The sequence below is a fragment of the Eptesicus fuscus genome, chromosome 20 (assembly GCF_027574615.1).
Source record: "Eptesicus fuscus isolate TK198812 chromosome 20, DD_ASM_mEF_20220401, whole genome shotgun sequence".
NCBI lineage: Eukaryota > Metazoa > Chordata > Mammalia > Chiroptera > Vespertilionidae > Eptesicus > Eptesicus fuscus.
The window spans coordinates 14,957,436-14,980,895 of NC_072492.1; the positions used below are offsets into that span (position 1 = coordinate 14,957,436).

General features: G+C 40.3%; 3 protein-coding genes across 9 annotated transcripts in view; all 3 read left to right on the plus strand.

Annotated features, from left to right (window-relative positions):
• SPATA22 (spermatogenesis associated 22) overlaps window positions 1–15,239 on the plus strand; it is a 35,943-nt gene extending 20,704 nt beyond the window's left edge. For 2 of the 7 annotated variants that reach the window (XM_054709472.1, XM_054709476.1), the window contains 2 exons: window positions 14,285–14,475; window positions 14,625–14,732. In XM_054709472.1, coding sequence (XP_054565447.1) covers window positions 14,285–14,475; window positions 14,625–14,661 — 228 coding nt within the window. In that variant the 3' untranslated portion in view covers window positions 14,662–14,732. Of the gene's footprint in view, window positions 1–4,921; window positions 5,024–11,343; window positions 11,533–12,151; window positions 12,326–14,284; window positions 14,476–14,624; window positions 14,733–15,089 lie in introns of those variants that run through there. The other 5 variants (XM_054709477.1, XM_054709473.1, XM_054709474.1 and 2 more) reach the window with 5 other exon arrangements.
• Window positions 4,132–11,383, plus strand: LOC103299936 (olfactory receptor-like protein DTMT). Its single transcript, XM_008156801.3, has 2 exons — window positions 4,132–5,078; window positions 11,344–11,383. Exon 1 carries the CDS (start codon window positions 4,132–4,134, stop codon window positions 5,074–5,076), a length of 945 nt encoding a protein of 314 aa, XP_008155023.2. The 3' UTR covers window positions 5,077–5,078; window positions 11,344–11,383.
• Window positions 15,240–19,663: 4,424 nt separating the features above from the next.
• On the plus strand, window positions 19,664–23,460 carry LOC129147362 (olfactory receptor-like protein DTMT). Its single transcript, XM_054709283.1, has 3 exons — window positions 19,664–19,739; window positions 20,364–20,542; window positions 22,501–23,460. Exon 3 carries the CDS (start codon window positions 22,516–22,518, stop codon window positions 23,458–23,460), a length of 945 nt encoding a protein of 314 aa, XP_054565258.1. The 5' UTR covers window positions 19,664–19,739; window positions 20,364–20,542; window positions 22,501–22,515.

Below are 23,460 nucleotides of genomic sequence, written 5' to 3' on the forward strand. Positions count from 1 at the left end.
GCACACGGCACATATCTTATTTTGAAGTAAAAAAAACACACAAAACGGCAAAAACATCCACATGTGGCCCACGGGCCGTAGTTTGAGGACGCCTGGAGTTTTCCTAGAGGGGTAAGAAGCTAGATGTACCTTAATGGAATGCAAATCTGAGTTTCTCTTCTATCTTGGCCTGAGGAAGATTGAGCATGATCTGGGAGAGTGTATTTTATTCTTGTCCTTTCCATATGGTTAGGTAATAAAAGTCAAATCCTTGTTATCTGCAGATGTATTTCTCCCCTTGGGTATATTCATGGGAAATTGGATTATAGTAAGAGGTTCTTCCACCTTGGGAATCTTTCCGAAATATATGTCTTTCTTGGCACTTTTCTCTGATTGCCCACCAGATAAAGCCGCCTAACTCCTAAGATATTTTAGGATATTTACATTCTGGTCCCTGTTAGTTGGCTTCTCCAACCATTTTCCTTCACCTCTGGAAATGTAGGCTCCAGACCTACAGGCCTAATGTCCATTAAACAGATAGTGTTTAATCGTCCATACATGAGCTTCTCTCCATCCTTGCCTTCCCCCAAACTATAGTCAGGTATGATCAGTGACTATAACCAGTCACGGTTCCAGGACTCTGAGAGCATTGTGCTAGAGCAGTCCTACATAATTACTTTGTCTTTAATGAGTTCCTCCAGGATCTAACCTCCTTTGGGATGCAGGGCCCCTTAGGTCCACAGGTGTGAAGATGGGAGATGTGAGAAGGGATGTTGCAGACACAGGTGATGACTACAGAGGCCATTACTTCATGTGCCTTAGTGAATAAAAGGGAGCAGGATCTCAGGCCAGGGTCCTATAATCACCCTCAGACAGACTGGGTAAGTTGGACAAAGGATGAATGAGCTGGTCTTGTAGGGTCCTTCTAATCAGAGGGTCTCGTGTTGTTCTGCAGGATAGTTTTTCAAGTGTAATAATCATTCTCCACATCTCAGGCTTTCAAGATTTGTTCAGATTCTAGAAATGTTTTGACTGATGTTCACCAGTTTTAATGATAGCATTCATAAATGTTACTAGGTAATGTATCTCTTAAGATTGTATCATTTCAACAAAAGACATCTGTGTGAGGCAAGCGTCTCAATACAGAGGTTCTTAATCCTTGACTGATTTTATATATATATAGTGTCCCCAAAATGCACACACTTTGAATAATTATAAAGGCAGTGTTTATTAAGATATATTTCATTTTCAAAATTGAGCTATCAGCTGTTAAAGTGTGTATATAAATTTTTGGGATGCCTTGTATTGGAATTACATAAGGAATTACATTAAGATATTTTGGATTGGCTCTCCTTCCCCAGAGATTCTGATTACATTTATTGGGGGAGGGTGCAGTAATCTGTATTTTAAAATGTGTTGCACGTTCGTGCTACTGAGTGTTGTGCATAGACCAGAATTGGCATCAACAAATATAAAATTTGTGCTTATAAAATGTAGAATTCTAGGCGCCACCACAGACTCACTAAATCAAAACCAGCATTTAACAGCTAGTTTACATGCATATTACATTTTTAGAAGCACTACTCTCATGTGCAGTTAACTACTGCTTCACCAGGTTAAGAGGATGAGGCATCATTGATTGAGCAGCCGAAGCTCAGAAGCCTGATCGGTGGCAGCAGCTGCAAACGCTGGCTCTCTGGCTTGTGGTTCCTAGTGAAACTCTTGACACCAGAGGTGGGTCCCACTTGTTTTACAGGGGTGTAAAATTCTGAGACATGAGGTATATGAAACTTCACTTGATGATTTTCTCTATTGTGAAACCAACACGTCTACATGTAAAAAATTATTAATGTGGCTCAATTAAACAGCACCAGCAGGATGGAAATCCCAGCAGTTCCACTCAGCCCATATCCCTTAATGCTCCTCAGCTTCGTCAGCTCTGAAGCACACTCTGAGGTATGGATATCTACAGAAGAACTAGAGGTCCCAAGGGTAGAAATTATCTTTATTCCTCCCTTTTCTCCCCCAATTACAGAACCTCTCCATCAGGTTTATTTTTCACAGCAATATCATCATATCCTGTGGGTATCAGCACAAGCAGGGAGTGACAGTGTGCATGTATTTACTGGGTTCTCTATTCCTGATAAAGAGTAGTGTGGTTGAAGTAGTCTAATATTTTCTAGAAGTCTGAGATTACATCTGGGAATTTTGTAATAAAGTGGCAAAAACTAGTCATCTCTTGTTCTGAGAGGATTTAGTGGGAGTAGGTATTCTAACTTAATAGGAGTTTGCTGTCTTTAAGTTGGAGGGATGCATGTCTCAGACTGAAGCATAGCCAACAAATATTTATGAAACACCAGCTACATCGAGGCACTGTGCCAGGTGCAGTTCATGGCCTTTCTTGCAAGGAGTTTATGATCCGGTAGGGAAGACAGCCATACGCAAATAATCCCAATGGGACTGAGTGCTGTGGGGACATAGCAGTGGGTTCTCAACTTATCTGGGGAGTTCTCACCTTATCTGGTTGATGACTTGAGTCTGAGTTTCTTTTACTGAGATGTGAGAGACTTGGAGGAGTGGGTCCGGAGAGGGGCAGGGTGAGATTATGAATTTCATTTGGGATCTGTTGAGCTGAAGATGCTTGTGATATTACATGGGGAGATAATCACTAAACAATTGATGATGCAATTCTGAAGGTGGCAGAATTTTACCCATGAGATTTATACACAAGCTCTTTAGGGCGGTATATGGAGACTTAGAAAAGAATAGTGTTTAAGAAAAAGCCCAAGGAAACACCAATATATAGTACATTTACACAATGGAATACTATATGGCTGTAAAAGGAGCTCTTTTGCAACAGTATGGATGGACCTGGAGCGTATTATGCTAAGCAAAATAAGCCATTCAGAGAAAAATACCATATGACCTCACTTATATGTGGAATCTAATGAACAAAATACACTGATGAACAAAATAGAACCAGAGGCATGGGTACATGGAATAGACTGACAGCTGTCAGAGGGAAGGTGGGTGAGGGAGGGACTGGATGAAAGAAGGTGAAGAGATTAGCCCAGTGATGGGCAACCTTTTGAGCTTGGTGTGTCAAACTTCGCCAAAAAACTGAGCATAACTCGGGTAGTGTGTCACTTTGAGGAAAAAACTAACTCCAAGACTCTAGTCGCAAATGTTTCATCCTCAGGAGCAGCAAATGTTTCATCCTCGGCATGTGGCCGCCTCAGCGGCCGCGTGTCATCAGAAATGGCACGCGTGTCAGTGCTGACACGTGTGTCATAGGTTCGCCATCACTGGATTAGCCAAAGAACATATATGCATAGCTCATGGACACAGGCAACAGAGATGTGATGGCCAGAGAGAAGGGGGAGCCAGGGCTGGGGGAAGGTGGGTAAAAAGGGGGAGATGAGGGACATCTGTAATAGTGTCAACAATAAAAATAAAAAGACTTGAGTACCAGCTAATGTTCTCAACAGAAAAAAAAGACTGTTAGAGCCCTAGCCAGTTTGGCTCCATGGATAGAGCATCAATCTGTGGTCTGAAGGCTCCTGGATTCGATTCTTGTCAAGGGCACGTATCTGGGTTTCAGGCTCAATCCCTGGTCCTGGTGGGGTGCGTGCTGGAGGCAGCTAATCAATGTGTCTCTCTCACATCGATGTTTCCCTCTCTCTGTCTCTTCCTTTCCTGTCCACTCTCTCTCTAAAAAATAAAAATAAAAATCAATTGAAAAATATTCTTAGGTGAGGATTAACAAAACAACAACAACAAACAAACACACAAAAAACAAAACAAAACAAAAACAAAACCTGTTAGAGTAGAAACCAATCACAGCTTCTGAGAATAAGTGCCCAGGGAAATATCAGAAGAACCAGTGTGATCACATAGAAGAGATAAGAGTGTTTTAGAAGGGAGGAATATTGTTATATGTTAATTAATGAAAAATGAAAAAATAAGTTTGAAAAGTGGCTTAGATTTGGTGATATGTTATATTTGTGGTAACAGAGTGTTGTTACAAATAATGAGAATAAAATAAATTATTGCAGAACAACTAACAGACCATATATCATAGAAATATGTTCATTTTCATTCAGATTTTTAATGGACACTGTTATTTTTTCCTAAAGATACTGGACACAGAACATGACAGGAAGAAATCAAACTGTCATCTCATACTTCTTCCTCCAGGGCCTGCTGGTTGAGCCAGAGCAGCAAAACCTATTCTATGCCCTGTTTCTGGCCATGTATCTTACTACCTTCCTGGGGAACCTCCTCATCATTTTCCTGATTCGCCTGGACTCTCAGCTCCACACGCCCATGTATTTGTTTCTCAGCAATTTGTCTTTGTCTGATATCTGTTTCTCTTCAGTGACCATTCCCAAATTGTTGCACAACATGCAGAGCCAAGACCCATCCATCCCCTATGCCGGCTGCCTGACCCAGATGTACTTTTACCTGTTTTTTGCAGACCTGGAGAGCTTTCTCCTTGTGGCCATGGCCTATGACCGCTATGTGGCCATCTGCTTCCCCCTGCACTACACCACCATCATGAGCCCCAAGCTCTGCCTGTCTATGTTGGCGCTGGCCTGGGGAGTGACCACGTTCCATGCCATGTTACACACTCTGCTCATGGCCAGGTTATGTTTTTGTGCCGACAATGTGATTCCTCACTTTTTCTGTGACATGTCTGCTGTGCTGAAGCTGTCCTGCTCTGACACTCGAGTCAATGAGTTGGTGATATTTATCACGGGAGGGCTTATTCTTGTCATCCCTTTCCTACTCATCATCACGTCCTATGCACGAATTGTATCATCCATCCTCAAGGTTCCTTCTGCTAGAGGTATCCGCAAGGCCTTCTCCACCTGTGGCTCCCACCTGGCTGTGGTGTCACTGTTCTATGGGACAGTTATTGTTCTCTATTTATTCCCATCAGCTGACAATTCTACTGTGAAGGAGATGGTCATGGCTATGATGTACACTATGTTGACGCCCATGCTGAACCCTTTCATCTACAGCCTGAGGAACAGAGACATGAAGGGAGCCCTGGGGAGAGTCTTTTGTAAAAAGAAAATTTTCTTCTTTACATGATGGTGAAACTTGGATTATTTTTTTATTTATTAAACTTACTGTGGTGCCATTGGTTAATACGATTTTATAGATTTCAAGTGTACATTTCCATGAGACAAGATTAAATACTGCCATTTGCAACAGTATAGATGGGCCTTGAAATATCATGCTAAGTGAAATAAGTCAGATAGAAAAAGTTAAGAACCACGATTTCATTCATATGTGGGATATAAAATGGAATTCTTGCATAATTATATCCAGTGAATATATTCTCCTTTTTTAATATTGATCTTTTTAAAAAAAATCTTTATGGTTGACATTACTACAGATGACCCCCTCCCTCCCCCGTTACCCTTTTCCACCCAGTTCCTGCCCTGCCTCAGGCCTTCACCACCCTATTGTCTGTGTCCATAGGTAATGCATATAAATTCTTTGGTTAATCTCTTCCTGTCCCCCAATTCCCTCTTGAGATTTGTCAGTCAGTTCCATGTTCCCATGCCCCTAGTTCTATTTTATTGATCAATTTATTTTCATTAGATCCCTTGTTCATTTATCTTGATTTTTAGATTCAATTGTTGATAGATATGTATTTATTGCCATTTTATTGAAGAACTAGCTCTTAGTTTTATTTTTCTTCTTCTGTTGTTTTCTGGCTCTATTTCACTCATTTCTGCTCTGATTTTGGCTGTTTCCTTCCTTTTCTCACTCTGGATTTAGTTGGTTTCTTTATTATGTTAAGGCAGGCGTCCTCAAACTACTGGCCCGCGGGCCACATGCGGGTGTTTTTGCTGTTTTGTTTTTTTACTTCAAAATAAGATATGTGCAGTGTGCATAGGAATTTGTTCATAGTTTTTTTTAAAACTATGGTCCAGCCCTCCAATGGTCTGAGGGACAGTGAACTGGCCCCTGTTTAAAAAGTTTGAGGACCCCTGTGTTAAGGTATATTCCTCTAAGTCACTTTGATGAGACTTTTATTATTTTTATTTTTTAATCCTCACCCCCCAAGGATATTTTTCCATTGATTTTTTTAGAGAGAATGGAAGAGAGGGAAAAACAGAAAAATATCAATGTGAGAGAAACACATCGATTGGTTGCCTCCTGCATGCCATAGGGCAGTGAAGGCTTGAGGCAGGCCCCAGGCTGAGGAGGAGTCTGGAACTGAGGTATATTCCCTTGACCAGAATTGAACCCAGGACCTTTTGGTCAGCAGGTCGACCTCTGTCCACTGAGCCAAACCAGCCAGAGTGGAGTGGAACTTTTTAATGTTCCCCAGTGACCTCATATGCAGCAGAATTTGAGGATCATTGACTTAGAGGGGGTCCCCCACCTCTCTGTAAGGCTGGTGTCTTGCATCTCCATGTGTCTGGCCAGAGCAGTGAGCCTCAGCTGAAAGAGTCTTGATTGAGGGTGGGTTTTGTTTGTTATTATTTTTCTAGTTGCTTTAGGTGTAAAGTTAGATTGCTTTTTTAGGATTTTCCTTGTTTCTTGAGGTAGGACTGTATTGGTCTGTACTTCCCTCTTAGAACTATTTTGACTGCAACCCATAGATTTTGGAAACTTATGTTTACATGTTCATTTGACTAAATGTAATTTCTGATTTTCTCTTTGATCCATTTATTATTTAGTGGTATGTTGTTGGTGTTTTTTTTCCAACTTACTTCCTGTAAGTTGATTTCTAGTTTCAGTCAGACAAGATGCTAGATATGATTTCAATCTTCTCGAATTTATTGAGACTTGTTTTGTGGCCTAATATGTGATCTATCCTGGAGAATGTTGTTGTTTTTGTTTTTTTTTTCTGTTACTATAAGTCAGTTTTTATTGGTTTTGAATTTTATATAAAATCATACAATTACTTTTTCAATCTAGTATCTTTTACTCAATATTTATATAATTACATATAGCAGTAAGATGTTCTTTATTTATTGCAATAATTGTATTTCCTGTGTGAATATTTCACTATTTAGTCTATTATTGATTGACCTTTAGGTTGCTTTTATTTTTTTGTTAATTTAATCAAAGGTGCATAAATATTTGTGTGCTTTTTTATATTTGTGTATAAATATTTCTATTTCTATTATAAATGTTAGCCCATGGGTTGTAAGCATGTGCAGCATTAGTAGATATATCAAATAGTTTCCAAAATGGTTGTATCAGTTTACAGTCCTATCAATAGTGATCAATAGATCTGGGTTCTCCATACTCCCACCAGTAGCTGAAATTTTCAAGTGTACATTTCTATGATACATAGAAATTGTATATTGCATTGTTTGTCCACCACCCAAAGTTAAATTATTTTCTGTCACCATATATTTGACCCTCTTTTAACTTGGTTATTTGATTTACATCTAATGTAATTGCTAAGCATATTTTGGTTTAAATCTTCTATTTTATATACATTTTTCATTTATCTCCTCTGTTCTTTTCTCTTTTTTCATTTATTTAATTATTTTTTTTGATTTCTTTATTGATTATGGTATCACATAATTGTCCTATCCCCCCATTCCCATCCCAAACCCCTCCCCACGTATGCCTCCACCCCACTGTTGTCCATGACCACTGGTTAGGCTTATATGCCTGCATACAAGTCCTTTGGTTGATCTCTCTCCCTTTCCCCCACCCTCCCCTACCTTCCCTCTGAAGTTTGACAGTCTGATCGATGTTTCCCTGTCTCCGGGTCTGTTTTTGTTCATTAGTTTATGTTGTTCATTATTTCCCCTAGATGCATGAGATCATGTGATACAAGAAATATACTTATAAGAACCGAAAATGAGACAAGCCATAATGGTTATGCTGAGAGGCAAATGAATCAGTCTGTAGTGAGTTTCTTTCTGGGCCAACAGTTCTTTTGAGTCCCAATTTCAATGTCAAACAGTTCCTTACGTGTACATGTCAGCAATGATATTTCAGTTCTGGATGGTGGACAAATGGTGGTGATGCAGGTCCGACCATCTCTGGTTTGGTCCTGGGCAACCTTCAGCGACGCACAGCTGCTGTCTGCTAGTATGGCAAGGCGTCGTCAGCGTCTTCCATCTCTGGACTGTTTCTCTTCTGTCTTCATGGCTGGAGCAGTCCTGTCAATTTCTCTCTGTTGCAGGAATCCACATGGTCTTGGAGTTGTTTTCTGAAAACATACAAACATATTCTCGACCAAAAGCTAATAAAGGAATATTTTCTATAAATTTGACTTGGGATTCTTTTTCATTTTTTGCCCAAATTATTTTCCTCTGGCTTGTTTTAACACCATGTGTGTTTTTCATGGGTGTCTTGAGCTGCTGAGGGGTGTACCTTTGGAGGTGGAAGTCCCAGGGTCCTCGGGTCTGCAGCTGGGGTAGCAGGATATTGGTTGGAGTGGGTGCTGGGTCGCGGGGCAGTTCCAAGGCCTGTCTTGGTGGTGGTGTTGATGAGTTTCTAAAAAAGGCCGTTCTCTCTTTCAAGATGGCGTGGGCTCCGTGTTGGAGTCCAGCGGTGGTCGTCTCTCCTTGTCAAGGAGAGCCTGTCTGCCAGCCCCTGCTGCTGCTGCGAGATTTACCTTTCCCTCCCTCACTCACACACACCCCACGCACATCCACACACACTCCTTTCATACCCTCACTCACTTCCTCTCTCTCAGCTCTGTCCTGCCAGCCACCATCTTTTTCTCTCTATCCTGGAGAATGTTTTATGTGCACTTGAAAAAAATATGTATTAGGCTGTTTTTGTAAATTTATTAAGTTTATCTGGTCTAACGTGATGTTTAAGGCCATTGTTTCCTTATTAATTTTCTGTCATCTTCTCCCTTTATATCTGTTAAAAGAAAATGACTGTGATTGGATTTTTATTACATTTTATAACTCTGTTGAAGTTCTTACTGACATCCTCTATTCTACTCCCAACTTTGGTGAGCATCTTTATGACCATTAATTTGAATTCTTTTTGGGAAAATAACTTATCTTGTTCATTAGGGGTTTTTTCTTCTTTCTTCGTTTAGAACATATTCTTATGTCTTCTCATTTTGTTTGACTATTTCTGTTTATTTTTATAAATTAGATGAAATATCTATCTCTTCCAATCTTGAAAAAGTGACCTGGTATATAAATGACCTCTGTGTAGTCTCTGTATGTTGGGTGATTTTGTCAGGCCCATTGTAGCCAAGGTCAGCATGTGTGACACCTGGGGCACTGGCTGTCTGGGCTGGAGCTGGTTCCAGGAGGGTGGACTTGTGCACAGGCACATACATCCATGCCATGACTGTCCAGGGCCAAAGTGGGCTCGGGGCAGTGTGGCAAGGAATGTGCAGGTCTGCCAGAACTTTTGTGTGCTGCGCCAGCACAGCCAAGGGTTCGGGGAGCCAGAGTGGGGGCGACGAAGGATGGAGAAATGATAGACAAAGAGAAAAAGCTGGGTCTAGGTGGATCTTCTGTGCCTTGATGAGCCCAAAGAACAGATCCAGACTGCAAAGCTGAGGCTTTATTTATTGTCAGGGACAAACAAGGCAATTGACAATGTTCTTGTAAGTTTTACTTGTTTTGGCAGCACTTGCTGCCCCTCCCACAGCCCACTAGCTACCCAGGAAAGATCTAGGGAGCAGTCACAAGACCAAGCTTAATTATGCTTAGAGGACTGTGCCCTCCAAGCTGGGACTTGTTTGTGACTTTGCCAGCAGGTCAGTCTGAGGCTTAATCCTATAACCACTTCTTACACTTTTGCTAGAGCCTCCTGCCGGCACTATCTAGGTGGAGGGAGGATGTAAAAAATGGCACTCACTGGCACATATCCTGAAGAGCTTCTGAAGTCCCCCAACCTTCTTTATGTGGTGTCATCTCTTGTGACTTGTAAAAAAGCTGGTCAGTCAGCCCTCAGTTGTCTCTCAGTAGGAATTGTTCTATATGTAGGTGTATATTTAGTGTGTTCATGGGAGGGGTGAGTTAAACAACCTTCTATGCCACCATCTAGGACATTCCACAGAAAAAATACTTTCAAGTACCATTTACAATAGCACCAAACTGCTAAAAATTTACATATGAATCTCACACAATATATAAAAAGATTTATATCTTGAAGATCACAAAATACTAATTAAAGACATCATAGATATAACATGTACAGGGTTTGGAAGACTCAATATTGTTTTGATGTTGACTGTTATGAAGCTGACATAAAGATTTAATACAATACCAATCAAATTTCCAAAAGAGACTGATCAGTGCAGCAAGAGGTCACCTGCTTGATTCCTTGTCAGGGCACATGTCTGGTTGCAGGCTCGATCCCCAGTATGGGACACGCAGGAGGCAGCCAATGTTGATATTTCTCTCCTCATCAGTATGTCTCTCCATCTCTCCCTCTCACTTCTTCTCTCTCTAAAAATCAATGAAAACATTTTTTAAAATTTCAAAAAGATTTTTTTGGGTTACAAATTTATATTTCGATTGTAAAATTTATATGTAAAGGCAAAAAACTAAAATAGCAAATTTAACTTTGGAAATGAAGAACAAAATTGATGACTAACATTGCCTGCTCACTAATGTAATAAATATAATAAAGTGTTGTATGAGAGAAAAAATAGAAATATAGATCAGTATAGAAAGCATATAATAGTAAATAGAACCCAGAAATATATTCACTCATGTGTCATCAGTTGAGTTTTGACAAAGGTACAAAGCTAGTTCAGGGGAAAACAATCTTTTCAACTATCAGTGCTTGAAAAATTGGAGTTCCATATGCAAAACACCCTCAATCAAGAACTCACACTCTACAATGAAGGATTATGTATGTACCTAAATATTTGTCTGAATACTGAGAAAGATTTCCCTATAACCTTGTTTCATGGAGCTAGGGAAGGCTGAGAGCAGGAATAGAGAAGTATATGCAGCAGAATTGAGACGAGTTGCTATTAGATTGCATTTATTAAAGGTGTTTGAAGTCAGTGCAGAGTTGGTTACTGCAACTGTGTCTGGATTTTAAGAGGTGAGGCTGGATTGAGAATGGTGCACAAGAAGTGTCTCAGGAGTGCTTCCCCCAGAGGATGTAACAATGGTTTCACTGAATCAGAAGTTCAGCCTACCACCTGTATGACTTTGCAGTTTTTATGTGAGCCAACAGACAAAGATCAGGATTGTCATTCTGTGTGGGTGGTGATATTGATTATGGAGGGGAAACTAGGATGTTCTACACAACTGGATCAAAGAGGACCATGTCTGAAATCCTGTGGAATTCTTTTGTTATAGCTTAGTATTATGTCTAATAATAAATATTAGTGAAAACTGTAACAACCCAATAAAGTCAAGAGCAATGAAAATGCATATTCTCTAGAAATGAAGATTTGCTATGTGAAGAACCCCATCCAGCTGAGATGATGGGCAAGGAGAAGATGGCATGTGTGGTGAAAGAAGGAGTTATAAATGTCAACCATGGTATTGTGATCAACTGCAACATAAGGAAAAGCTGGAGACTAGGAGTTAATCTGACACAGATGTAGAGTAGTTAGAGAAGATGGCGGTGGTGAGTGTATTAAGGTTTTCTTAGAGAGGTAAGGAGCTAGAAGTACCTCAGTGGGTTTCAAACTAGATTTCCTTTCCAATCTTGGATTGAGGAAATTGAGTATGATCTGGGAGAGTTTATCTTTTACTCGTCTTTTCCATAAAGTTGAATGTGACTGGATAATAGAGGTCTAATTTTGTTAGCTGCAGCTGTATCTCCCCCCTTGGGTATGTTTATGAGGACTTGGGTTGTAGTGAGATATTCTACCATCCTGAGAATAATTCCAAAATATATGTCTTTCATGGCACTTTGCTCAAAGAACAGTGATTGCTTCTAATTGTCTACCAGGTAGAAACTACTATACTCCTCAGATATTTTACAATAATTCACATTCTCATCCCTACTAGTTACTATAGCTTCTCCATCTTCCTTCACCTCCAAAAATGTAGGCTCAAGCCTCACAGGTCTACTGTCTATTAGACAGTGTTTAAACATCCATTCATGAACTTTTCTCTATTCCACCTTCCCCCTAGGTATAGTCAGGTGTTATCAGTGATTGTAATCAGTCACTTCTTTAAAACTCAGAGTATTTTCCTGAGAGGCCCTGAGTAATTACTTTGCCTTTAATGAATTCCTCCAGGATTTAGCATCCTTTGAGATCCAATGCTAGTTAGACCCAAGGATGTGCAGGGTGGGAGATGTGAGAAGGGATGTTGCAGACAAAGGTGACAACTACGGAACTGTTACTTCACATGCCTTAGTGAATGAAGGGGAGCAGGATCTCAAGCCAGGGTCCTGGAATCACCCTCAGACAGACTGGTAAGTTGGACAAATGACCCTTCTAATTGGATTTTTTAGGTTGTGTGATGTTCTGCTGGAGAGTTTACAGGTATGATGAACCTCCTCTTCTCCACCTCTCAGTCTCCCTGGGCTTCCCCAAGGTCTAGGAATATTTTGATTAATATTCATTAATCCAATTGTTTAATTAGCAGCAGCATTCATAAATATTATCTATTGCATAAATGTATTCCCACAAGATTGTATTATCCCAATATAATGGCAGCTTTTGAAATAGACTTGAATGCAGTAGTTCTCATCCCTTGCTATATGGGAGCTTTATAGAATTTTGCACAGGCTCCCTCTCAGAGATTGTGATTAATTTATCTGAGGGCCTCAGTAATCCTTATTTTTAAAAGCATCATATATCCTTGCAATTCCTTGTGTAGTCCACGGACAATAGCATTGGTATTAGTTGGGTACTCAATTAAGAGTAGCCTCTTTCCTACTGAATCAAAAATCAGTGATTTACTTAACTCCAGGGTAATTGTGTGGACATTCATTTCAGAAGCACTGCCCTCGTTTTTATTTTTTAATGTGAAATCCAAGCTGATAACTACAGAGTTAATGGGCAAAGAAGATGAGAGGCTTATTGTATCATCGGTGGTAGCATCTGCAAGTTCTGTCTCCTATTTGTCATCTCCAGCATACTATGGGCACAAGAGTCAGGTCCCATTTACTTACTGGGAAAGAAAATTCAGATAAGCCAGGTGTGTGATTTTGCCTGGATGTTTTCCCCACTGTATTATCAGTGCAGAGTGTCTAAGTATAAAAACTGTCTATGTGGCTGGATCAAACAGCATCAGGGGCCGAAAATCCAGCCACTGGACTCAATTATGTCTTTTCTGAAGGAGCTTCCCCTGTCTCTTAGTGCTTCTTCTCTGCTTGCTTTGTTTGCTTTTAGACACATTAAGGTGTCTTAGTCATGGTGCTCCACAGAAATAGAAAGAATAGACTATCTATCTATCTATCTATCTATCTATCTATCTATCTATCATCTATCTACCTATCTATCTCCATTATCATTATCATCAGTATGAGTGACAAGAGTAGTGAATCTGAGGTACCCTGACATTTTCCATGGGCACAAAATTACACCCACATATTCTGTAATACTGTCAAATTTAGTGTGAAATGGTAGAGGTTGTTCTGGGAAAATTTAGTAAGAGTAGTGACTGTTACTTGAAAGAACCTTTTGATTTTACTTAAAAGAACTTCTGCTGCCTTTAATGTTGGTGGAATGCATGTCTCAGTCTGAAGCACAACCAATAAATATTTATGAAACCTCAGCTTCATTGAGGCACCATGCCCGTTGCTGGTCCTGCTGCAGTCATGATCTTTTCTGCATGGAGTTTCCAATTCAGTAGGAAAGACAGCTAGAAACAAATAATCCCCATGGGACTCAGTGCTGTGGAAACATAGCAGTAGCTTCCCACGTGGTCTGTGGAGAAAGGGACTACGTAGGGGAAACCAGGAGAAGGGGCAGAGGGAGTAAGTACTAGGCAAGGGGCACATAAGTGCGAAAAGCTGAAGGTAACGAATTATGACATACAAGTCCTGTACTGGTGGAGAGAGGAATGTGTCACTGTGGAGCCAGATGAAGCTGTGCATGTAGGCAGGTGTCAGATCATGAAGCCCTTTTGGAAGAATTTTAAAAAAATTATTGAGAGAGAAAAGGTGGAAGAAAAGGGGAGAGAGAAAATTGGTAAGAGTGTTTTAGAAAGGCTGTAATATTACTACTTGTCAAAGAGAACTGAAGAAAATAAGGCATTTTCCATCATAAAGATTCTGATTAGAGAGATTTGGAGTCTAGAGGTTATATTATTGTGATGAAACTGATATAACATATTTTTTTAGGCCTTCAAACAGACCATATTGTACAGAATATGTCTTATTTAAATTAAGATTTTAATGAACACTGTTATCTCTCTTAAAGGCATTGAAGAAGAATATGGCAGGACAGAATCAAACTGCCATCACAGAGTTCCTCCTCCAGGGCCTGCCCATCAAATCAGAGCAGAAAAACCTGTTCTATGCCCTGTTCCTGGTCATGTATGTTACCACCGTCCTGGGGAACCTCCTCATCATTTTCCTGATTCGCCTGGACTCTCAGCTCCACACGCCCATGTATTTGTTTCTCAGTAACTTGTCCTTCTCTGACCTCTGCTTCTCCTCTGTCACAATGCCCAAGTTGCTGCAGAACATGCAGAGCCAAGTCCCATCCATCCCCTACGCAGGCTGCCTGACCCAGATGTACTTCTTCCTGTTTTTTGCAGACCTGGAGAGCTTTCTCCTTGTGGCCATGGCCTATGACCGCTATGTGGCCATCTGCTTCCCCCTGCACTACACCACCATCATGAGCCCCAAGCTCTGTCTCTCCCTGGTGGCGCTGTCCTGGGGGCTGACCACGTTCCATGCCATGTTACACACTCTGCTCATGTCCAGGTTGTGTTTTTGTGCCGACAATGTGATTCCTCACTTTTTCTGTGACATGTCTGCTCTGCTGAAGCTGTCCTGCTCTGACACTCGAGTCAATGACTTGGTGATATTTATCATGGGAGGGCTCATTCTTGTCATCCCATTCCTACTCATCATCATGTCCTATGCACGAATTGTATCATCCATCCTCAAGGTCCCTTCTGCTAGAGGTATCCGCAAGGCCTTCTCTACCTGTAGCTCCCACCTGGCTGTGGTGTCACTGTTCTATGGGACAGTTATTGTTCTCTATTTATTCCCATCAGCTGACAATTCTACTGTGAAGGAGATGGTCATGGCTATGATGTACACTGTGGTGACGCCCATGCTGAACCCGTTCATCTACAGCCTGAGGAACAGAGACATGAAGGGAGCCCTGGGGAGAGTCTTTTGTAAAAATAAAACGTCCTTCTTTACATGATGGTGAAACTTGAATTTTTATTTATTTATTAAATTTATTGTGGTGCCATTGGCCTTGAGATATCATACTAAGTGAAATAAGTCAGACAGAAAAAGTTAAGAACCACGATTTCATTCATATGTGGGATATAAAATGGAATTCTTGCATAATTTATCCAGTGAATATATTGATATTATTATTGGGATATTAACTATTCCCTTTTTTCAATATTGATCTTTTAAAAAAATCTTTATGGTTGACATTATTATAGATGTCCCCCTCCCTCTTTCCACCTGGTTCCTGCCCTGCCTCAGGCCTTCACCACCCTATTGTCTGTTTCCATAGGTAATGCATATAAATTCTTTGGTTAATCTCTTCCTGTCCCCCAATTCCCTCTTGAGATTTGTCAGTCAGTTCCATGTTCCCATGCCTCTAGTTCTATTTTATTGATCAATTTATTTTCATTAGATCCCTTGTTCATTTATCTTGATTTTTAGATTCAATTGTTTATAGATATGTATTTATTGTCATTTTATTGAAGAACTAGCTCTTAGTTTTATTTTTCTTCTTCTGTTGTTTTCTGGCTCTATTTCATTCATTTCTGCTGTGATTTTGGCTGTTTCCTTCCTTTTCTCACTCTGGATTTAGTTGGTTTCTTTATTATGTTAAGGTATATTCCTCTAAGTCACTTTGATGAGACTTTTATTATTTTTATTTTTTAATCCTCACCCCCCAAGGATATTTTTCCATAGATTTTTTTAGAGAGAATGGAAGAGAGGGAAAAACAGAAAAATATCGATGTGAGAGAAACACATCCATTGGTTGCCTCTTGCATGCCATAGGGCAGTGAAGGCTTGAGGCAGGGCCCAGGCCGAGGAGGAGTCTGGAACTGAGGTATATTCCCTTGACCAGAATCGAACCCAGGACCCTTTGGTCCGCAAGTCAACCTCTATCCACTGAGCAAACCAGCCAGAGTGGAGTGGAACTTTTTAATGTTCCCCAGTGACCTCATATGCAGCAGAATTTGAGGATCATTGACTTAGAGGGGGTCCCCCACCTCTCTGTAAGGCTGGTGTCTTGCATCTCCATGTGTCTGGCCAGAGCAGTGAGCCTCAGCTGAAAGAGTCTTGATTGAGGGTGGGTTTTGTTTGTTATTATTTTTCTAGTTGCTTTAGGTGTAAAGTTAGATTGCTTTTTTAGGATTTTCCTTGTTTCTTGAGGTAGGCCTGTATTGCTCTGTTCTTCCCTCTTAGAACTATTTTGACTGCAACCCAAAGATTTTGGAAACTTCTGTTTACATGTTCATTTGACTAAATGTAATTTCTGATTTTCTCTTTGATCCATTTGTTATTTAGTGGTATGTTGTTGGTGTTTTTTTCCAACTTACTTCCTGTAAGTTGATTTCTAGTTTCAGTCAGACAAGATGCTTGATATGATTTCAATCTTCTCGAATTTATTGAGACTTGTTTTGTGGCCTAATATGTGATCTATCCTGGAGAATGTTTTATGTGCACTTGAAAAGAATATGTATTAGTTGTTTTTATAAATTTATTAAGTTTATCTGGTCTAATGTGATGTTTAAGTCCATTGTTTCCTTATTGATTTTCTGTCATCTTCTCCCTTTATATCTGTTAAAGAAAATGACTGTGATTGGATTTTTATTACATTTTATAACTCTGTTGAAGTTCTTACTGACATCCTCTATTCTACTCCCAACTTTGGTGAGCATCTTTATGACCATTACTTTGAATTCTTTTTCAGAAAATAACTTATCTTGTTCATTAGGGGTTTTTTCTTCTTTCTTCATTTAGAACATATTCCTATGTCTTCTCATTTTGTTTGACTATTTCTGTTTATTTTTATAAATTAGATGAAATATGTATCTCTTCTAGTCTTGAAAAAGTGACCTGGTATATAAAGGACCTCTGTGTAGTCTCTGTATGTTGGGTGATTTTGTCAGGCCCATTGTAGCCAAGGTCAGCATGTGTGACACCTGGGGCACTGGCTGTCTGGGCTGGAGCTGGTTCCAGGAGGGTGGCCTTGTGCACAGGCACATACATCCATGCCATGACTGTCCAGGGCCAAAGTGGGCTCAGGGCAGTGTGGCAAGGAATGTGCAGGTCTGCCAGAACTTTTGCTAGGGCCTCCTGCCGTCACTATCTAGGTGGAGGGAGAATGTAAAAAATGGCACTCACTGGCACATATCCTGAAGAACTTCTGAAGTCCCCCAACCTTCTTTATGTGGTGTCATCTCTTGTGTGTTGTACAAAAGCTGGTCAGTCAGCCCTCAGTTGTCTCTCAGTAGGAATTGTTCTATATGTAGGTGTATATTTAGTGTGTTCATGGGAGGGGTGAGTTAAACAACCTTCTATGCCACCATCTAGGACATACCACAGAAAAAATACTTTCAAGTACCATTTATAATAGCACCAAACTGCTAAAAATTTACATATGAATCTCACACAATATATAAAAAGATTTATATCTTGAAGATCACAAAATACTGATTAAAGACATCATAGATATAACATGTACAGGGGTTGGAAGACTCAATATTGTTTTGATGTTGACGGTTATGAAGCTGATATAAAGATTTAATACAATACCAATCAAAATTCCAAAAGACACTGATCAGTGTGGCTCAGTGGTTTAAGTGCTGACCCATAGCAAGAGGTCACTTGCTTGATTCCTTGTCAGGGCACATGTCTGGTTGCAGGCTCGATCCCCAGTATGGGACACGCAGGAGGCAGCCAATGTTGATGTTTCTGTCCTCATCAGTATATCTATCTATCTCTCCCTCTCACTTCTTCTCTCTCTAAAAATCAATGAAAACATTTTTTAAAATTTCAACAAGATTTTTTGGGGGTTACAAATTTATATTTCGATTGCGAAATTTATATGTAAAGGCAAAAAACTAAAATAGCAAATTTAACTTTGGAAATGAAGAACAAAATCGAATGACTAACATTGCCTGCTCACTAATGTAATAAATATAATCAGGGAAGTATTGTATGAGAGAAAAAATAGAAATATAGATCAGTATAGAAAACATATAAGAGTAAATAGAACCCAGAAATATATTCACTCATGTGTCATCAATTGAGTTTTGACAAACATACAAAGATAATTCAGTGGAAAATAATCTTTTCAACTATCAGTGCTTGAAAAATTGGAGTTCCATATGCAAAACACCCTCAATCAAGAACTCACACTCTACAATGAAGGATTATGTATGTACCTAAATATTTGTCTGAATACTGAGAAAGATTTCCCTAAAATCTTGTTTCATGGAGCTAGGGAAAGCTGAAAGCAGGAATAGAGGAGTATGTGCAGCAGAATTGAGATGAGGTGCTATTAGGTTGCATTTATTTATTTTTTATCTTTTTTTATTGATAAAGGTATTAAATATGTGTCCATATCCCCCCATTGCCCTCCCCACCCCACTCCCGTACATGCCTTCACCCCCCTGCTTTCTCTGTCTATTGAGGTTGCATTTATTAAAGGTGTTTGAAGTCAGTGCAGAGTTGGTTACTGCAACTGTGTCTGGATTTTAAGAGGTGAGGCTGGATTGAGAATGGTGCACAAGAAGTGTCTCAGGAGTGCTCCCCCCAGAGGATGTAACAATGGTTTCACTGAATCAGAAGTTCAGCCTACCACCTGTACGAATTTGCAGTTCTTATGTGAGCCAATAGACCAGTGGTTCTCAACCTTTCTAATGCCGCAACCCTTTAATACAGTTCCTCATGTTGTGGTGACGCCCAACCATAAAATTATTTTCGTTGCTACTTCATAACTGTAATTTTGCTACTGTTATGAATCGTAATGTAAATATCTGTGTTTTCTGATGGTCTTAGGCTCTACAGCAACGGCTCTCAACGATCCACAGGTTGAGAACCACTAACAGGGTCGCCTAAGACCATTGGAAAACACAGATATTTACATTACGATATTTACACAGATATTTACATTACACAGATATTTACATTACAGTAGCAAAATTACAGTTATGAAATAGCAACGAAAATAATTTTATGATTGGGGGTCACCACACATGAGGAACTGTGTTAAAGGGTCACGGCATTAGAAAGGTTGAGAACCACTGCAATAGACAAAGATCATGATTGTCATTCTGTCTGGGTAGTGATATTGATCACAGAGGGAAAACTAGGATGTTCTACACAGCTGGATCAAAGAGGACCATGTCTGAAATCCTATGGAATTCTTTTGCTACAGCTTAGTATTGTCATGTCTAATAATAAATGTTAATGAAATCTATAACAAACCAATAAAGACAAGAGCAATGAAAATGCAAATTCTCTGGAAATGAAGGTTTGCATAATATCACTATGTGAAGAACCCCACCCAGCTGAGATGATGGGCAAGGAGAAGATGGAATGTGTGGTGAAAGAAGGAGTTATAAATGTCAACCATGGTATTGTGATCAACTGCAACATAAGGAAAAGGAGACTAGGAGTTAATCTGACACAGATGTAGAGTAGTAGAGAAGATGGCGGTGGTGAGTGTATTAAGGTTTTCTTAGAGAGGTAAGGAGCTAGAAGTACCTCAGTGGGTTTCAAACTAGATTTCCTTTCCAATCTTGGATTGAGGAAATTGTGTATGATCTGGGAGAGTTTATCTTTTACTCGTCTTTTCCATAAAGTTGAATGTGGCTGGATAATAGAGGTCTAATTTTGTTAGCTGCAGCTGTATCTCCCCGCTTGGGTATGCTTATGAGGACTTGGGTTGTAGTGAGATATTCTACCACCCTGAGAATAATTCCAAAATATATGTCTTTCACCGCACTTTGCTCAAAGAACAGTGATTGCTTCTAATTGTCTACCAGGTAGAAACTACTATACTCCTCAGATATTTTATGATAATTCACATTCTCGTCCCTACTAGTTACTTATAGCTTCTCCATCTTCCTTCACCTCCAAAAATGTAGGCTCAAGCCTCACAGGTCTAGTGTCTATTAAACAGGCAGTGTTTAAACATCCATTCATGAACTTTTCTCTATTCCACCTTCCCCCCAGGTATAGTCAGGTGTTATCAGTGATTTTAATCAGTCACTTCTTTAAAACTCAGAGTATTTTCCTGAGAGGCCCTGAGTAATTACTTTGCCTTTAATGAATTCCTCCAGGATTTAGCATCCTTTGAGATCCAATGCTAGTTAGACCCAAGGATGTGCAGGGTGGGAGATGTGAGAAGGGATGTTGCAGACAAAGGTGACAACTACGGAACTGTTACTTCACATGCCTTAGTGAATGAAGGGGAGCAGGATCTCAAGCCAGGGTCCTGGAATCACCCTCAGACAGACTGGTAAGTTGGACAAATGACCCTTCTAATTGGATTTTTTAGGTTGTGTGATGTTCTGCTGGAGAGTTTACAGGTATGATGAACCTCCTCTTCTCCACCTCTCAGTCTCCCATGACTTCCCCAAGTTCTAGGAATATTTTGATTAATATTCATTAATCCAATTGTTTAATTAGCAGCAGCATTCATAAATATTATCTATTGCATAAATGTATTCCCACAAGATTGTATTATCCCAATATAATGGCAGCTTTTGAAATAGACTTGAATGCAGTAGTTCTCATCCCTTGCTATATGGGAGCTTTATAGAATTTTGCACAGGCTCCCTCTCAGAGATTGTGATTAATTTATCTGAGGGCCTCAGTAATCCTTATTTTTAAAAGCATCATATATCCTTGCAATTCCTTGTGTAGTCCATGGACAATAGCATTGGTATTAGTTGGGTACTCAATTAAGAGTAGCCTCTTTCCTACTGAATCAAAAATCAGTGATTTACTTGAACTCCAGGGTAATTGTGTGGGCATTCATTTCAGAAGCACTGCCCTCGTTTTTATTTTTTAATGTGAAATCCAAGCTGATAACTACAGAGTTAATGGGCAAAGAAGATGAGAGGCTTATTGCATCATCGGTGGTAGCATCTGCAAGTTCTGTCTCCTATTTGTCATCTCCAGCATACTATCGGCACAAGAGTCAGGTCCCATGAACTTACTGGGAAACAAAATTCAGATAAGCCAGGTGTGTGATTTTGCCTGGATGTTTTCCCCACTGTATTATCAGTGCAGAGTGTCTAATTATAAAAACTGTCTATGTGGCTGGATCAAACAGCATCAGGGGCCAAAAATCCAGCCACTGGACTCAATTATGTCTTTTCTGAAGGAGCTTTCCCTGTCTCTTAGTGCTTCTCTGCTTGCTTTGTTTGCTTTTAGACACATTAAGGTGTCTTAGTCATGGTGCTCCACAGAAATAGAAAGAATAGACTATCTATCTATCTATCTATCTATCTATCTATTTATCTATCTCTATTATCATTATCATCAGTATGAGTGACAAGAGTAGTGAATCTGAGGTACCCTGACATTTTCCATGGGCACAAAATTACACCCACATATTCTGTAATACTGTCAAATTTAGTGTGAAATGGTAGAGGTTGTTCTGGGAAAATTTAGTAAGAGTAGTGACTGTTACTTGAAAGAACCTTTTGATTTTACTTAAAAGAACTTCTGCTGCCTTTAATGTTGGTGGAATGCATGTCTCAGTCTGAAGCACAACCAATAAATATTCATGAAACCTCAGCTTCATTGAGGCACCATGCCAGTTGCTGGTCCTGCTGCAGTCATGATCTTTTCTGCATGGAGTTTCCAATTCAGTAGGAAAGACAGCTAGAAACAAATAATCCCCATGGGACTCAGTGCTGTGGGGATAAGCACAGGATGCTATGGAAACATAGCAGTAGCTTCCCACGTGGTCTGTGGAGAAAGGGACTACGTAGGGGAAACCAGGAGAAGGGGCAGAGGGAGTAAGTACTAGGCAAGGGGCACACAAGTGCGAAAAGCTGAAGGTAACGAATTATGACATACAAGTCCTGTACTGGTGGAGAGAGGAATGTGTCACTGTGGAGCCAGATGAAGCTGTGCATGTAGGCAGGTGTCAGATTATGAAGCCCTTTTGGAAGGATTTAAAAAAATTATTGAGAGAGGAAGGAAAGGTGGAAGAAAAGGGGAGAGAAAATCAGTAAGAGTGTTTTAGAAAGGCTGTAATATTGCTACTTGTCAAAGAGAACTGAAGAAAATAAGGCATTTTCCATCATAAAAATTCTGATTAGAGAGATTTGGGGTCTAGAGGTTACATTATTGTGATGAAACTGATATAACATAATTTTTTTAGGCCATCAAACAGACCATATTGTACAAAATATGTTTTATTTAAATTCAGATTTTAATGGACACTGTTGTCTCTACTTAAAGGCATTGAAGAAGTATATGGCAGGACAGAATCAAACTGCCATCACAGAGTTCCTCCTCCAGGGCCTGCCCATCAAGTCAGAGCAGAAAAACCTGTTCTATGCCCTGTTCCTGGTCATGTATGTTACCACCGTCCTGGGGAACCTCCTCATCATTTTCCTGATTCGCCTGGACTCTCAGCTCCACACGCCCATGTATTTGTTTCTCAGTAACTTGTCCTTCTCTGACCTCTGCTTCTCCTCTGTCACAATGCCCAAGTTGCTGCAGAACATGCAGAGCCAAGTCCCATCCATCCCCTATGCAGGCTGCCTGACCCAGATGTACTTCTTCCTATTTTTTGGAGACCTGGAGAGCTTCCTCCTTGTGGCCATGGCCTATGACCGCTATGTGGCCATCTGCTTCCCCCTGCACTACACCACCATCATGAGCCCCAAGCTCTGTCTCACTCTGGTGGCGCTGTCCTGGGGGCTGACCACATTGCATGCCATGTTACACACTCTGCTCATGGCCAGGTTATGTTTTTGTGCCAACAATGTGATTCCTCACTTTTTCTGTGACATGTCTGCTCTGCTGAAGCTGTCCTGCTCTGACACTCGAGTCAATGAGTTGGTGATATTTATCACGGGAGGGCTCATTCTTGTCATACCGTTCCTACTCATCATCACATCCTATGCACGGATTGTGTCATCTATTCTCAAGGTTCCTTCTGCTGGAGGTATGCGCAAGGCCTTCTCCACCTGTGGCTCCCACCTGGCTGTGGTGTCACTGTTCTATGGGACAATTATTGGTCTCTATTTATGCCCATCAGCTGACAATTCTACTGTGAAGGAGATGGTCATGGCTATGATGTACACTGTGGTGACGCCCATGCTGAACCCGTTCATCTACAGCCTGAGGAACAGAGACATGAAGGGAGCCCTGGGAAGAGTCTTTTGTAGAAAGAAAACTCCCTTTTCTGTATGA